Consider the following 17,137-nt stretch of genomic DNA (forward strand, 5'->3'; position numbering starts at 1 on the left):
ATAATAATAGATGCATTTATCAACTAATATTCAAATACATGAGTAAGATGCTGTCAAATGATGATTAGATTTATTCAAATTAGAGAAAAAAGAAGCACTGCTCATATTCAAGTTCTACTGTCAAACTTAAATTACAACTTCATAAACTAGAGAACTTAAAGTAGTATTAAACCTAAAAAACTAAAATGTAATGTATACTTACCAATTCTTAGATGTGATGGTTTTATTAGGTTTGTTTTTTAAGGCTTATTTATATTTTAAAGCTTCATTTAACAGACCAATCTGTCCAGCAAAAGTGGCATTTAGAATGTTTAGACAAACCATTTAAAACTGACAGGGGTGTTTACAACGATCAGCTTTTATTAATTAATGTAAAATCTTTATCCCAGAAGTAAAAAAAAAAAAAAAAAGCAAAAAACTATAGCTGTTCTTGTCCTCCCCTGAGGCTTTGTTGGCTGGTCTTGGGAGGTCTGGGTGTGCAGCAAATTTGGGAATGTTCATGTTATATGTCTGTAATTTATGTTTAAATGCAGGAAAGGAAATTAGATAGATAGTTTGTACCTAAAAAGTCCCATGTTGGGTTATTGTTGTGGTTCGTTGGGTTTTGTAATGGTTTATAGAATTTTACATTCAACAGGACGCCATTCTAGTTTCTCAATTTCACCCGTTCTTTTAATTTTGTGATAAAGTCAATAGTGTATTCAAATAAAGCACTATTATACTGTAATTATAAATAAAAATATAAAACAAAAATAAGAAATGAGTGCTATACAAATTACAACTGCCAGCACACAAGAATGATCCTACAAACCTCCAAAATATCAAATAATATAAATGTAGTACAGCGCTTATTAACAATAAACTGAATACAAATGTGAATGTATGATCCAGAATAGAATATTAAAGTCCCAAATATTACTACAAAAACAGCCCGTGTCATGACTTGAGTATATTCTGTGTATTTAGAAGATCATCCAGTGATGTAGTATGTCTAACCACTCACCAGAAACAAGTAAATGTAAAGCCTTAAATTATCACTACATTGCACCCGGTGTAATGAAAGTTGTACCGCTCTCATGAAGACGATCTCGGGGTGATCACTGATATATCTACTCAGTGATCACCCCGAGATCGTCTTCAAGAGAGTGGTCTCTCTACGTGATAAACTGACCAAGAGTTACTATGTACCCTCTCACGGTCATACCATCACTGAATATGGAATGTACACTTGTGGGCACTGTGCCTTCTGTCCTTGGATCTCTACTGGCTACAGAGTCAAACTACCCAATTGGGAACTCTTCTACCCACACTTTTGGGCTGATTGCAGTACCCAGGGGTGGTCTACTTAATGACATGTAAGTGCGGGGTCTTCTATATTGGGAAGACAATCTGCCAACTATGAGAAAGAATAAATGACCACATTTATTCCTCTGCTAATGGTAGAATGCTCAGTCCCATCAGCAGACACCTTGACTTGTGTCATAGATTTGATACCTCTGTTGCTACCTTTATTATCTTGACAGTGATCCCGCAGGACCCGAGGGAAGGTGACTGGGACAGGAGGATACTTTAGCACAAGGCAAAGTGGATAGAGCGCCTCAATGCCACACAGTGGCCAGGGTTAATGAACTACAATCTTACAAATCATTTCTTTAATTAATTAGCCACTTGCGCTATTACTTGCTTAGACTTTGCTTACTATTGATTATATACGTCTAACTGGTCTCCTGCTGCTGTTACTCTCTGTCCCTTTCCCCCTCCCTCCTAATAAATGTTGTCTCCTATCATCCAGCATATGTTCAACTTTATTCCCTCTCGTAGCCTCCCTGGCGGTTTTCCCGAGTGTGGCTCGGGGTTAAAATTCAGTACCATTAGCGGTAACCCCGAGCCACACTCGGGATCGCATTGCAGGATCCTGGGGCGGCGTTACTTACCTTGTCCCCGGGATCCTGCGATGTCCCCCGCAGTGTCCGAGGGCTCCGTCCTCCTCCGAAGCCTCTCCGTGCCAGGCTCCGTTCCCTGCGAGCGGCGCGACGCACGGGGGCGGAGCCTGGCGGCAAATTCAAAAAACTGTCAAAATCATAACACATACAGTACTGTAATCTTACAGATTACAGTACTGTATGAAATGATTTCACATCCCTTTTGTCCCCAGTGCTCTGGCCCATGCCCTGCATGCAGTTTTACATGATATACACTGTTCTTTCTGCCTGGAAACTGGAGATTGTCCATAGCAACCAAAAAGTGTCCCTTTACGTCAAAAGTGGCTTTAGACCAGCTAGAAAACAGCGATAATAAATTAGAACACTTGCAGAATTGAGCGATAGTGAATTGTGGGGAAATTTATTTTATTACTATTTTTTTAAATTTTTTTTAATTATTTATTTTTATTTATTATATTATAGTTTATGTTTTTGTGTTTCAAACTTTATCATACCCGGGATATCTACTAGACTCTGGTTTGGACAGATTTAAGTGTGTTATTGTTAAGATTTACAGACCTACAATATAAAACGCCAAATTTCCATGCAAAATAATGGTACCGCTTTCAGCACCTAAAATCCGAAATAATCATACCGCCAGGGAGGTTAAAGAGATGTGCCCTGTACCATCAGTATATATTTATCATTTTTGCAATTGTATGATGTTGCGTTTTTTTTTTTTTTATCTACTCTCTCTGGCTATGTCCACTATTGTCTATTTCCCAATTGTTGTCATATTTAGAAAGTCTTTGCAGTTAACATATTATTGCTTAATGCTTGTTTTTTCATTATATATTTTTTTCTTTATTATTTTTTAGATGTTACGTGTTACATTTATTTCTGATCATGGCTCTTTGTCTTGGGCCTGCGGTGGAGACCCCTATGGCATCATTTCCTGGACTTCCTTGGCATGCTGGTGCTGCCAACTGCATGTGCAGCCGGTGAGCCGCAGTTTGTTTCCTGGTTGGTAATTTAACTGCAGCTCAAGGTTTGGGCTTGTTTCTCTCCCCTTTTGTGGTCGAAACTTTTGGTTATTTTATCACCGTTTACAGGCTCCCTACCTTTGCCTTCACATCATACTATACACTGTGTTTCCGGAGTGTCCACCTGGGGGAGCTCTCAGCCCCTAACCTTCAGGGCTGCGCTCCTCTTGTGCGGCCGCCTCTATCGTAGTCACGTCGGCGTACTGCGCATGCGCGGCCGCAGCGGGGTTGCGCGCTCACCCCTTCCCGGCCGAATCAGGTGTTGCGCAAGCCGCACATCTGATTGGGGCGTGCATTTAAGGCTGAACATCCAGCCTTGCACCATGGTATCTCTCCCATACGGCGTTCCGTCTCTGGATCCACATACAACCCATTACTACGTATATTTTGGTAAGGATTCCTTTTTTTTCATACTTAGTTTATTCTACTCCAATTGCTGGGTTATTGGAATACATTTATTCCAGATATACACTCCCTTTATTTTAGATGGTTCTTACTTGTCACCTGCTATTGTATTGTGCCACTTCACTTAAAATCTCTATCAAGTTCCCTTTTCCTGCTGACAGTCATTGGAAGCTAGCAATCTTTATCCTTGATGTAAAGGCTCTATAGATAAACTACCAATATTATAAGGTGAGACCTACTTTCACCCACAACTGCTCCTTATTATTATATATATATATATACCTATATATTCTACAGGCGTCGCCTCTTTCTAAGCGCAGTTCCATCCTCTTAAATCTCATACTACATGAGCATCCAGTGATCTAGATTTAACATATAAGTGTCTCAATAAAGGTAGGCTTAATTATTTGTATATTTGACTACACCTGTCCACCTTCTGTCCTGCATGGATTGAACTCTTTTGATCTATCCTATTTAACCCTTTAGGGGTCTTATTCCTCCCTTTCTCCTGGCAGTGGATTTTTACTCTTTCTCTGCCATTATTACCCCCTTCTCTTACACTTTATCAAGTTTCTCTACCAGGCACGTCCCTACATGCGATCTGCATCACTTTATGCATGTCTCTTCCAAAGCCCACTTTTTGATTGCCTTACGGTGCTCTCCGCAAACTTTTGAGACTCTCTACTAAGAAACGTATTAATTTTATTCATTGCTGATTTTTTTGTGTTTCTCTCCCCTTTAGACTAATTAACCATCTCCTGAAGAAGCATTCAATTGCGAAACATGTAGAGCGATTTTTAGTGTGTCACTATTTAGGGACATATCCCTGTCAAAGGGTATGCCTCTGAGATTTATGACCCATTCTAGAGAGACCCACTTAGCTTTTTGCACTTTATTTGTAATGTTTTAAATATGTTTTTGTACTGTGTTTAATAAAAATGTATATATTTTTATAATTGGTGCCTATAAAGTCCATTTTTGCTGCCTTATACCTAATCTAACTGATTTTTAGGACGTGGCACTGTCCTACCTAAAAAATTCCCACAGCTCCATCCTGTGTTGGAATTTGGTACTTTTTGATTCAAACAGACTAGAATATAATAGAAAGAATATAACCATCTTCCGAAATTCGAATGTCGAATAGAATAAATTTGAATTTGAATAGAAAAGAATAGAATAGAAAAGAAAAGAAAAGAATAGAATAGAATAGAATAGAACAAATTAAATAAAAGTATGATTAAAAAAACAATAGAATAGATTAGAATAGAAAGAATATAACAATTTTCCAAAATTCAAATAGAATCAGTTAGAATTTCAATAGAATAGAAAAGAATAGATTAGAATAGGAAGATGGTTATAATCATTCTATTCAATTCTGTAGTTTTTTCTATAATATTGTGTTATTTTCTATTCTATTCTATTCAAATTCGAATTGATTCTATTTGAATTTTGGAAAATGGTTATATTATTTCTATTCTATTGTTTTTTTTAATTCTATTCTTTCCTATTCTATTCGAATTTCAGAAGATGGTTATAATCTATTTTATTCTATTCTTTTTTATTCTATTATATTCCCTTCTATTCTATTTCATTCTGTGTTTTTATTTTCCATCCTATTTTGTTCTGTTTTACTCTATTATATTATATTCTTTTTTTTCTGTTATATTCTTTTCTATTCAGTTTTTTTTTCCTATTCTAGTCCTTTATTTTCTATTCTATTTTATTCTCTTTGGAAATTGGAAAACTTTTCGAATTCAAAAAATGTTCGAATTCGAAAACTATTCGAAATTGATTTAAATACTTTTAGAAACGATCCAAATTCAAAAAATTTGAATAGATTCAAAAACGAATAAACGAAACAGATTCCGCAAACGAATTAAACGAATTAAACTAATTAAATTAAACAAATTTATGTAAATAACGAATCAAAATGAAACAAAACATTTTTTTTCATTCTGCACACATCTACGGAGGAGTATCCCGGCCTTGTTTACCAAATGGATGGAGGGATCCAACAACAACTGTGGGAAGAGGAACAGCGCAAGGCATGCCAGGAGAAAGGGGCAGAGCCCAGAGAAGAGCACGCACTTGACTGACTGAACCTTGGAGAGTCATCTCCTCATAGAACACCACCATGTACCCAGACATAGGAGATATACACATGAAAGAGATCAGCTTCATTATTATTATAGATAAAAATAAATAATAGGTGACTGCGCTTAGGATCCTTACTAGGTATGCAGCCTCCCCTGATATAGCTCCCCAAGGGGGTCTATAAGTATAAGAGTATATTGAAAGGGGGTGGTGGCGCTCCCTAGTTTGCGTATAGGTGGCCAGTTAGTGGTGTGTACCTGAAATAGTGTGACATACCAAGCAATAATGAATAGTGTGTGTGCAGACTGTTAATACACCAGAAATGGATAAAGTACGCGTTTCGTCATAGACGTCCTCAGCGACGGTCGCTGAGGACGTCTATGACAAAACGCGTACGATGGCGCCACACACGCTACGTCATTTCCTGGTATAGTTGCAGGTGGAACGCAGTGTGCTGCTGCTGTCTCCAATGCAGGTCACCAAGCGTTCGCTGCACTATTAGGCTTATATCTTTACCATTAGCCAGCCATATCATACCACAGCCTGGTGGGCGGCTCTCTGGTTATATTCAATAGCCATTCCAGGATTATATTTTTAAAAATTTTTTTTAATATTTTTATACTTTTTTTGTATCCAGTTGCTGTATATATAATCAATTTTTTAATAAAAGAATTCATTTACTACACTATGGGAGCCCACATTTCTTTTCCTCTATGAGGAACCCACTACAGATCACACCACAAAGTATCTGGAGAAAGGAAGGATATTCCAGGCACCCGAGCAACTAGGGTGGTGGAGCGACTGCAGTGGTTACAACTACAAGCGTATTACCCCCAAGGGGGTGAGTGGATCTGGTGAGTGGGGATCCTGGAGGGGGTGCACAAAGTCACGTGAGGATTTTCTGAAAACACCTAAAGTCACCATTTTTGTGTTACTCATTCTGAGTGAAGATTTAATTATATTACACGGACTACCAGCTGCACATTTGTTTATGAACACTTTTCTCTTTTTTTCTATATTTTTTTATATAGAAATATTTTTTTATATTATATATTATATTATTTTTATATATTATTACCATTATGTGAGCTAATTACTTTGAGTGAAGATTCTAGTATATGGACTATTATTGGTGTATTCACTTTTAGACATTTTTTCATATCAACCACGCTAGTGGAATCACGGTATTCGAGCGGGGCTTGCTTAGTGCTCACTTTACTTATAGCAGGCAACCATGTTTATGTATGCTTTTTTGTGTGGTTATTTTTGATCTCTTAATTGGGTTATTGCTGACTCTGTGATTGGTCATATTTTGATCACTATATCCATTTCTGGTGTATTAACAGTCTGCACACACACTATTTATTCATTATCGCTTGGTATGTCACACTTTTTCAGGTACACACCACTAACTGGCCACCTATACGCAAACTAGGGAGCGCCACCACCCCCTTTCACTGTACTCTCATTATTCTTATGATCTCTCCTGTCTCCACAATGTAGGGATTAAGCTGGCTGCATTGAGGAGGTGGGGAAGTCTTTTGATCAGTATTTGAGTGTGATGGAAAATGAGGGTCAATGCATTGTCTTCAAGATCTTGATTGACAATATCTAAGATATAAGCTCTAATAGCTTGCCAGAAATCTCTGATTTTAGGACAGATCCACCTGAACACAATTCCTCCAGTGTGAAGAGACCTTTGGGAACACGTTAGCTAATTTTACTGGTACCTTGCACCCTCATGAAAATAGTTTGTTTTTAGTTCTTTATATTTTTGGGCGTATCAACAAAACATGCACTAATTAATGACTTTGCTACATTGTAGGTCAGTAAGCATGTACACTATCTCCTGTACCCATTCTCTCATATATAAGGTTTGGTTTGGGAATATTTTTCTATGTGCTCTTTATAGAATGTAGATAGAGGGTGGGAAGTCATATTATTCTCAAGGTAAAGATTCTTAAAATTTGTCAAGGAATCTAGTGGTGGAGGGTACTTCAAAATAAATTTTTCAGTTGGAAATATCTTCTTTCATTCATGGGGAAACTACTGTAAAGGAAATGTGTAAATTCTATATAAAATTGTATTCAATTTTGTATGCTTTGCCTATGTATTGCACACTGCACTCATTGTGCACACGGCACTAATAATTTTTTGATAACATGTTGCATTCTTTCGAGTCCTGATTAGAATTTAGCCTGCCTATGTTACGCCCCTTGTTACCATAAAAGTACATATGTAATAGTAATGTGATACCTATGTAGTCATGTGCATAAAAAACTTCAATTGCGTAGAATAAACAGAACAGTTATTTGGAAAGATACTGAGTGTATCTTTTGTGTCTGTTCCCTACTGCAGTAGTTATTAATTTGCAATCACTAATCACTATGAGGATGGGAGTTGCCTATTTATAAAATTTCCAGAACACTACCAATGGGAAATTGGCTTCTTATGTCTTCCAGAGGTAGAAGGGTTCCCTTCATACTAAATTTCTAAGAACATTAGTCCCCAGCTCTCGCCAAACTGTTGAAATAGGGGAGATGAACCAGGTTGTCAGGAATAGGCAACTCCTATCCTCATAGTGGTTAGTGGTTCCAAATTAATGACTACTGCAGAAGGGAACTGACACAAAAGATACACTCAGCATCTTTCCAAATAACTGTTCTGTTTATTTGACGCAATTTAATTTTTTTTTACACATGATTACATAGGTATCACATTACTATTACATATGTACTTTTATTGTAACAAGGGGGCGTGACATATGCAGGCTAAATTCTAATTAGGACTCGAAAGAATGCAACATGTTATCAAAACTGGAATGGGTTCACCTGCTGGTGGCACTGTGGCTCCCAGACCTATAGGTTGTAGTACCAGTGTCCACCAGTGGGTATCTCTCAACAGCCAGCAGTTCCTAGCAATTAGACATCACCTGACGATGACTGCTGGGAGCATATTTAGTCCTTCCTCTGCTATCCCATCTTGCCTTGGTGTTTTGCTGTGTGCCCCTGATCTGTTTGCCTCATGACCTGCTACCCAGTTCCTGATTCTGATCCTTTGCCCACCAGCTTATTTCTGCTCCTGTGTACCCTTTACCTGTCCTGGTTTGTTCCTGGCTCCTTCTGCCTGATCTACCGTGTATGACATTGGGTCTGATACTGACCACTCTTTTAGTCTTACCCTGCCATCTGTATATAGTTAGCTTAGCTATCCGGTTTAGTTAATTAGTCTTCACTAGTTTAGATTCTTGGGGTTTTAGGAATTTTGGTGTATGTGTGTTATATTATTGTTTTACTGACATTATCCTTTAATAAACCACATTATTTGATATCATATTTGTGCCTGGTGTTCACTGTGCAAGTCCACACATTTCTGGTCACGCTTGTTTCACAGGATACCAGCACTCGGTATCGTGACATGTGTTTATCCACCCAAAGGAATTAAGTGACAGATAAAGGTAGATAATGCCCCTGTTTCATTAGGCTTGACGTCGAGCGGAGGTTTGTAAGGTTAAATTAGAGAGTTCGGATTCCACAGTGTCATGAGCTGGGTTTCTGCCTTCTATATCTTGTTTTGAAAAGATCCAATTGGAGATCTTAAAGTGGAACATTACCCTTAACAACCTGATAAAAAATAATGTTCTTTAGCAAGAAACATACATTCCACATCAATAATTATGCTACCAATTTGCCTAAAAATAGAGAGCAACCGAGCATGTGAAGACAGAGTGAGAAAGTGTATTACTGGATTGAAAACAGTATAGGCACTTATTTTTAATGTTTTACATTAGCTATACCTGCAAAAAGGGTCAGCCTGAAGTGATCTATGGGGACTTAATTTTCTGACTAAAGTTCCACTTTAAGGCTACTGCTTTTATATAGGAAGGAGACTATTAGGCCCATAACTTACATAGATTTGGGTATACGTAATAGGGTGTAGGCATTTCTTGAGTAGTGTATAAAATAGAATAGAATTCCATGCATCTTTGTAAAGAAAACTTTACTCAGTCTAATGGCATTCATCTGTAGTAGAAATACAATTCTAGGTAGGACATTCATCATTATGTTGGTTATCCTACCCAGCCAAGTCAATGTAGTCTGTTTTCAGTCACTTGGGTCCCTCAGAACATTATCTAACAGAAGTTCATAATTGTTGGCATAGAGGAGATATTGGGTAGTTGGATTTGCAATATTCAATATTCTGGTCTTTCCTAGAGAAAGAAAAAGAGCACCAGAGAGAGCTACTTACTCTTCCATCCAAACTGAGCGGTAGAATTTATTGTAATTAACTTTAAAACTAAAAAGATATAAAAAAAAGTGTAAAGGGTCTGTTATCTGCAAAAACTGGAAAAATACTCTGTAATGGTAAACTGCAATATATGGGGTGATGATTACAGTTAAGTACCACAGCACTAACAGTTAATCAGGGAATAGCAGGTTAGGCAGACGGAGCCGACCTGCTTCGTAGCAATGAGGATGTGGTTTAAGGGCCACCAGCCATTTATAGCAAAGGGGAAATTGTCAGCAGTACAAGGCTTGTACTGTACACGTCCGCCAGGCAGAACCGCAGGGCTGTGGGGAGATCAGAACAGCTCTTATAGGATCTCATCCTAGGCAAAATTGTGATACATCGGGAATCTATTCATGCAGACTTGTACTGTTACTGAGAGGTCCACTTTATGACTAAATACCAATGTTTATTTATTTGCAGAAAGTCTTACATGTCAAAAATGAAACAGTACCCTTGATAAGGCATGCAATGCAAGTCGTGTTAATCCTAAACTAAGCTAAATTTTAAATGCATCATATGCTGTAATGTACAGAATGTATTACTTTTACATTTCCCACAACCTCTTACTCTACATTTTCATGGTCAACATATAACCTTGGCAGGGCTTTTTTTCTTGGAAAATAGGTACAGGAACTCAATCACAACCCCCCCCCCCCCCCCGTACCTTACACACACCCTCCAAACAGCATCAAATAGTGGGTGTGGTCAAATTTCACTAACAGTGAAAGGGAGGGGGTTACACACAGATTGCAGAGTTCAGGGTGTGCTATGTAAATAGTGCAGAGTTCAGGGGTGCGCTGCATACAGAGTGCAGAGTTTAGGGGTGCACTACACACAGAGTGCAGAATTCAGCCTTCTTCCACAGCTGCTTACCTCTGCATCCCCCATCCACATCTCACAAATACCCCTCTTCAGCTCTGACCTCTGCATACAACCCCCCTCTACTGCCCCCATCTTCTCCCCATCTCCTTAAAAGCTCCACCATCTTCCCCATGTCTTATTTTTGTTGCTGTATTAAGCTGAAGCACCCAGCCAGCTCTAGTACCTCCCTGCATACTATAGTTGGCTCCACCTCTCTCACTTGCGGGGAGATCATCCAGTGGTGATGTTGGCATTTGCACTGCACCCCGTGTACCTGCATCTCCCTTGTCACCATCCTTCACTCAGTGGGAGCCACTCAAGAGATCTGATCTGTGGGAGCTGTTGGGGAACAAGCTGTCACTTGTAAGCATAGAAGCCAGACTTTTGTGTTTTCAAGTAATAGTGGTCAGCAGGGAGTAGAGGGCCTGAGCCAAAGGTGGTGGAACTTAGTTCCACCAAGTTCCAGCTGAAAAAAAGCCCTGAACCTTGGAAAGAAACAGCTGTTTGGTTATTGTGCAACATCATGTATTGCTTTGATAAGTGAAGCAGATTGCTGTATAAGCTGCACCCCTATCAGGTCTCTATTATTATTTGTGGAAATGTCATATTGGTCAGGGCCTTTGTTGTTAAAGTGTTACTAAAGATATTTTTTAAATTTAAAATAATAAACATGTTATGCTCACCTGCTTTGTGTAATGGTATTGCACAGAGCAGCCCCGGGTGGCCTCTTCTGGGGTCCCCTTCGGTGATCTAGGCTACTCCTCTTCTCCGTTTGCCCCATAGCAAGGGGGTGCGGCTTGACCTCGCCCCCCCCCCCCCCCCATTTCCCACAGCATTTAATTGACAGCAGCAGGAGCTGGGTATGCCCCAGCCTGATTTCTGGTTTAAATTGATTGCCTTTCCCAACTATAGTCGGATGGATCATTTTTAGATTGCCTGCTGTCTGCCTGAATGTTTAATTGTACAATGGTTCTACCAAACCACTGACTGCTCCACCCACTGCTTGTTTTTTGGTCTCTTTTATGCACATCAGATGCTGCTGTTATGGGCAAGCCTGAGGACGAGAACCACAACATGTCATGAAGTACATCCAATGTCATCTTAGAATATTCATGGTAAACACTTGAGGTTTCATGGACCTTGCATTTTGGGGGATACCAACCTTTCTCCTGCTGTTGACACAAAAGATGTGGTCTGTAGCAAAAGGAATTAGATGCTGTCAGACAGGAACCATGAGGAGGACCTGTTATCAGATTTTGCTTTAAAGTGCTTAATTACAGAATGTCACAACAAATATGTGAAAAATATTTAAACATCCAAATGCCTTCTGGACATACTCAGACTTGCAACTTACAGTAAATACCTAATGCATGAGTTACCCTTTGTATAACAAAAAAAAAAGTTGCAAAACATAATAATTTTAATTCTTATATGTATATATTAATGTGTTGACATAAAATACATATTCACACTGATGCCTTATGTGTTACCACACAAATCTTGGTGCTCTGCATTGCACCATTGCAAACAGTGCCCCCGCAATGCACATCATGTATTGTGCTGTTTTAAGAAAATGGGTCCTCTTGGCCCACGAAAACATCCACAAGGTGTTATTTTGATCTAAATTTACACCCACTGCTTCTCCACTTTGGTTTTGGGGATTTAGGGCACAGGGCACACTACATGACATCTGTTGACAGTGTCCTAGGGTCCAAAAATTATGGATATGGATATACAACTTGATAAGAACCATCCTTAATAAGAACCTTGTTTGCAACCCTTGGGAAGCCTTACTCAACAGACCAATCTCTGACCTCATCAGTAACGAAAGAAAACTAACAACCTTTATCTTTCTAGCTATATGTCAAACCATAGTTAAATCCAGAAGACAACCTTCCCTGAACTTCATGGAGGTGAAGCAATGGATTATGGGCACCATGATCCAAGAGAAGCACTTCTGTATTGAACGATACCCTAAATGTTTAAAAATATGTTCACCTTGGCTCGATTACAACCTCAACCTGAATGTTGACCACTCCCTACTTTTGGTTAAATTATGACCCAAAGAAGCCCTATGCAGTGGAAGCCTCTGGCTGGGCCCCATCACTCCCCCCCAACTCCCTCCTTCTTTACCTTCATCATACTTTCTTGAATTTTACATTATAGCTAGCATTATCCCCTCATTCACAGCCCCCCCCCCCCCTCTCCAGCTGTACGCAGAGACCTCCACCCACAGATCCTGCATTACCATCAACATTCAATTAGGTCTACAGACACATCTCTCATGCCCTCATCCAAACAACGGACGCTCACATCTATGTGTTTCTGCTTCCAGCACTTGCTTCCTTGATTATTCTTTGAATGTGTGTGTATAGATATTACTGTATATCCTTTCATCTCTACTCAGTGTACTCGGCATCCTAGCTATCAAACAATATATATTTTTTGTATGCTTTGTTTTCCTACTATGTACCTACTCGTGCCTTCGGAAAAATAAATAAAATATATGTGAAAGAAAAAAGGGTCATGTCCTTTCTTTTTTTTTTTGCACCTTTTATTGATCTGCAATAAGAAAAAGTACAAACTCCATAAGGCCTCATCCATGCAGAAAGGGCCTAATAGGATAAAAATATACTAAACAGTCAAAACAGGTTCATGTGTAATAGGCAGATTGGTGAATATGATTAAAGGATAAGTTCACATTTAAAAAAAATAAAATAAATACACATCTTTTTGCAGGTAAAAAAAAATGTGCATTTATTATTTTTTTGTTGGGAGCCTGGAAAGCATTGCACTCATGATCAGCAGATAGTGGGTGCTATGCAGGGCTCTTGTAGACTCTGCATGTAAGCTGTTTGGGCGCTAAGGCTGCGAGATCTTTTATTTTTCTATTTACATAACTCTGTGAATGAGTGATGTGGCACCGATACAGGCCCCGCACTGCCATGTTCTCTGCAGAGTGTGACAGAGAGCAGGGAAGAAGATCGCCTGGCGCATGTCACATCGGGGAGGCAGGGAGGTGTGGGGGCAGGTGGATTTGTAACATGTTACACCCTGAATATGGGTGTAACATGTAACATATTACAAAAGGTGAACTTATCCTTTAAACACAACAGTCTCTCTAGTTTTCATCCCATGGAAGTTGGTGCCTCACATTTAGAAGATCAAGGAGGGAAGGTTATGGTAATACACAAGTCAGCAGGATATTGTTACTAAATTGATGTTGGAGGGCTAGCATCTCTATCATGAGGGAGGGGGGGGGGGGGTATCAATCACCAGTGTGACGGTGGCAATCTCAGATGCTGCCACCAGATTGTGACGATTGCACTCTCAGCCCCACTCTGTGCAGAGATTTGCAGCTCGCAGGATAACAATCTAGGCGTCAGCAGACTGAGAGCAATCACCAATGAGGTCGTTTAACCACAGTTAACCCTTTGCATACACAATTGGTAGCAGCCACCATGTGTTTTAAAGGAAAAACACACTGTTCAAATCACCTTTAGGAAATGCAGTGACCCTTACTGTCCCATCAAACAAGAATGTACCAGCGTTTAAAATAGGGTAGCTTTCTGCAGAGGCAATGAATCTTTAATTTCTTAGTAGAGTATTTTGAAATTCAGCTTAAAGTGTAAGTTCACGTTTACAGAAAATCTGTAAAGGTGACTTAACACCAGACCCCCTTCCCCTGGTCCTCACTGTAGTTACCTCCAGCGATCCTGAGATGTCAAGGCTCCTGCAAGCCATCCATTGGTCCGTGGAAGTGAAATCCCTGCTGTTTTCTCTCCTCTCTGTTCTCTGCAAGTACAAACCAGACAAATTCTAATTGGTCAGCACCATTCACTTGATGGTGCTGGCCAATTACAATCCACCTGGCCTGTACTTGCAGCACTGTATGGAGAGGAAAGAAAGCAGCTGTTGACAGAGCCTTGACAGTGACAGCTCTGGATCGCAGGAGGTAAGTACAGTGGCGACTGGGGGGATGGACAGGGTGTAGTGCTACCAATCGTCAGCATTTTTACTGGCAGCCAGGTAAAAAACTGCACTTTTGTCCTGCCAGTAAATGCCACTGACAGTAATGCCCCGTACACACAGTCGGACATTGATCGGACATTCCGACAAAATCCATGGATTTTTTCCGACGGATGTTGGCTCAAACTTGTCTTGCATACACACGGTCGCACAACGTTGTCGGAAAATCCGATCGTTCTGAACGCGGTGACGTAAAACACGTACGTCGGGACTATAAACGGGGCAGTAGCCAATAGCTTTCATCTCCTAATTTATTCTGAGCACGCATGGCACTTTGTGCGTCGGATTTGTGTACACACGATCGGAAGTTAACCGATCGGATTTTGTTGTCGGAAAATTTTATAGCCTGCTCTCAAACTTTGTGTGTCGGAAATTCTGACGGAAAAAGTCCGATGGAGCCCACACACGAACGGAATTTCCGACAACACAATCCGATAGAACTTTTTCCGTCAGAAATCTGACCGTGTGTACAGGGCATAAAAAATATGGATGTGACGCTCGGCTCAGAACTGCACATGTGCAACTCCAGTCTGGAGCTGGCTGAGACCATTCAAGTACCTGCTACAGTGTGTTTGGGTAGAGGGAGGGTGTGGCGAAGGCTGTGCCTGAGCGCGCCATGTGAGAGGGAGCCGAGCGGAGTGTCCGGAGCCACGTTTGTGGGTCTGTGGGACAGGAGCAAGGCAAGCCGGGAGCGGAACTGCCAATGCTGTTTGGACTGGAGTGGACCGAAGGAATCACCTGGCATGGAGAGAGACTGTCACTGTGACTCAGGAGGGGACGTGTCATGTCAGTGAGGTGCCATCATCATCTGTGCTGCCGCACACTGCTGTCAGTGTCACTGTGAGAGTCAATTTCATGTGTGCGCCGCCCATTCTAATTTCTTGCCCTCCTGAGTCCTGTCCCTGAGATACTTACTTACTATATCAAAAATAAAATAGGAAATATGTTTTTTGCCTTTATATCTACCATAAATCGCATTGCTAATTGCATATTGTACTTGTTTGTAGTCTAAATACTGAAATTTGAACTTAAAACTGTAATTTTGTAACTTTTGCAAATGCCATTAAAAATGTGGCTGTGCCAGTAAATTTTGGGTGTCATTTCAGTAAATTTCAGTCTGGTAGGTTGGCAACACTGGCAGGGTGTCCGGTGTTAGGTCACCTTTACAGATTTTCTGTTAGGTGAACTAACACTTTAACCATTTTAAAATACCTATTTAATGAACATGGCCCTCTGGTAGATGCTTCAGGGACATTGCTTTTGTCCCTTTTTAAAGTGACCCCCAGAAGCTGAGTTATAATACTGCATCAAATTTCATAAAGGTATGGTGTTGCAGTAAAAATCTAAATCTAGTTCTGGTGAAAATAGGAAGGGATAGAGGATCTTTATAGGTTGTGACACAGAATAGAAGCACTCAAGTAATATCCATTTTATGCATTAGGCAAATAAAACCTTGTCAGGATAGTCTTTTTTTAACACCAGAATTTCACGACGATCATCTTAGAGGAGGGGAATTGTCACACAGATTAGCAGCAGAAAGTCACGTCTTCTTCTAGTCATCAATTTAATTTGGTTTGAGTTGATTTTGTTTCTAAGTGTTGATTGTCATTTTCCCCGAAGGCTTTTAGAAACTTCTCAAGCATTCTTCTTTCTGTCATTTGTAAGAAATTTCATGTAAGTCACTCAAAAAAAAAAAAAAAAAAGCAATTTCCTTTTCATAGAACTCATGATATACAGAAGAATGATAAAGACATCCATTACCTTCATTAGGGACACTCTTTAGATAGCATGCCAGCTCTGCGGGATCCAGTGAAGCTACAAGACCAGAAAGGTCAATATAATCCTTTCCAAAATGTCTCTGATATGTGGTCAGCTGAGTTCTGTTTTGTTGGTTTCTGATATGAGCATATGTCACGGCAGGAACTAAAATGTCAAGGGAAATTAAAAAGGACAGATTTAAAAATTTGAGCTGCGCCTGTATAAATAATCTTGGGTATAATTATTGTGCAGATGATACCATTAAACAAAAGGTCATATACAGTGGAGACCACACACAGAACTGATTGAAGGGACTAGAATTATTCAATGTTTTATATCTAGTGCCCGAAAAATAAGTCATAATTCACTGGCTGACTTTCAGGAAACGGTTAACCCTTTCACTGCCAGCAAAACGTGGGACAGAATGGCTGCCAGCTGGCCAAGTCAGTATGCCATACGATGCTTGGATTTCAGTGACCCTGAATAAAGAAATAGTTGTTATCAGCGGCTGATAAGTTGCTGATCCTAGCTATTCACCTGGAATGTGATCCCCCCCTCCCCAGCCTCTGCTCCTGTCCTATCCCCTCTGCTACCCCCCCCCCCCCGCTTTCCACTTCCACTTCCCCCGCTCTAATCTTCCCTATGCTGCTCCAATTTTCCACCTCGCCAGCACTCATTCCTCCACTGCAGTGCCACCTGCTTCTCTTCCTCTCCCTCCTGCTGGCTGTCACCTGC

General features: G+C 40.0%; 1 protein-coding gene across 1 annotated transcript in view; it reads right to left on the bottom strand.

The window, feature by feature from the left end:
* Nucleotides 1-13,147: 13,147 nt before the first annotated feature.
* The window catches only part of TEX26 (testis expressed 26), an 82,916-nt gene continuing 78,926 nt past the window's right edge, over nucleotides 13,148-17,137 (bottom strand). The window contains exons 7-8 of the mRNA XM_073613359.1: nucleotides 16,406-16,567; nucleotides 13,148-16,295 (exon numbers count right to left, since the gene is read on the bottom strand). Of these exons, the coding sequence (XP_073469460.1) occupies nucleotides 16,204-16,295; nucleotides 16,406-16,567 (254 nt within the window). The 3' untranslated portion in view covers nucleotides 13,148-16,203. The remainder of the gene's footprint in view (nucleotides 16,296-16,405; nucleotides 16,568-17,137) is intronic.

Source organism: Aquarana catesbeiana, linkage group LG02, assembly GCF_042186555.1.
Source record: "Aquarana catesbeiana isolate 2022-GZ linkage group LG02, ASM4218655v1, whole genome shotgun sequence".
Classification (NCBI taxonomy): Eukaryota; Metazoa; Chordata; class Amphibia; order Anura; family Ranidae; genus Aquarana; species Aquarana catesbeiana.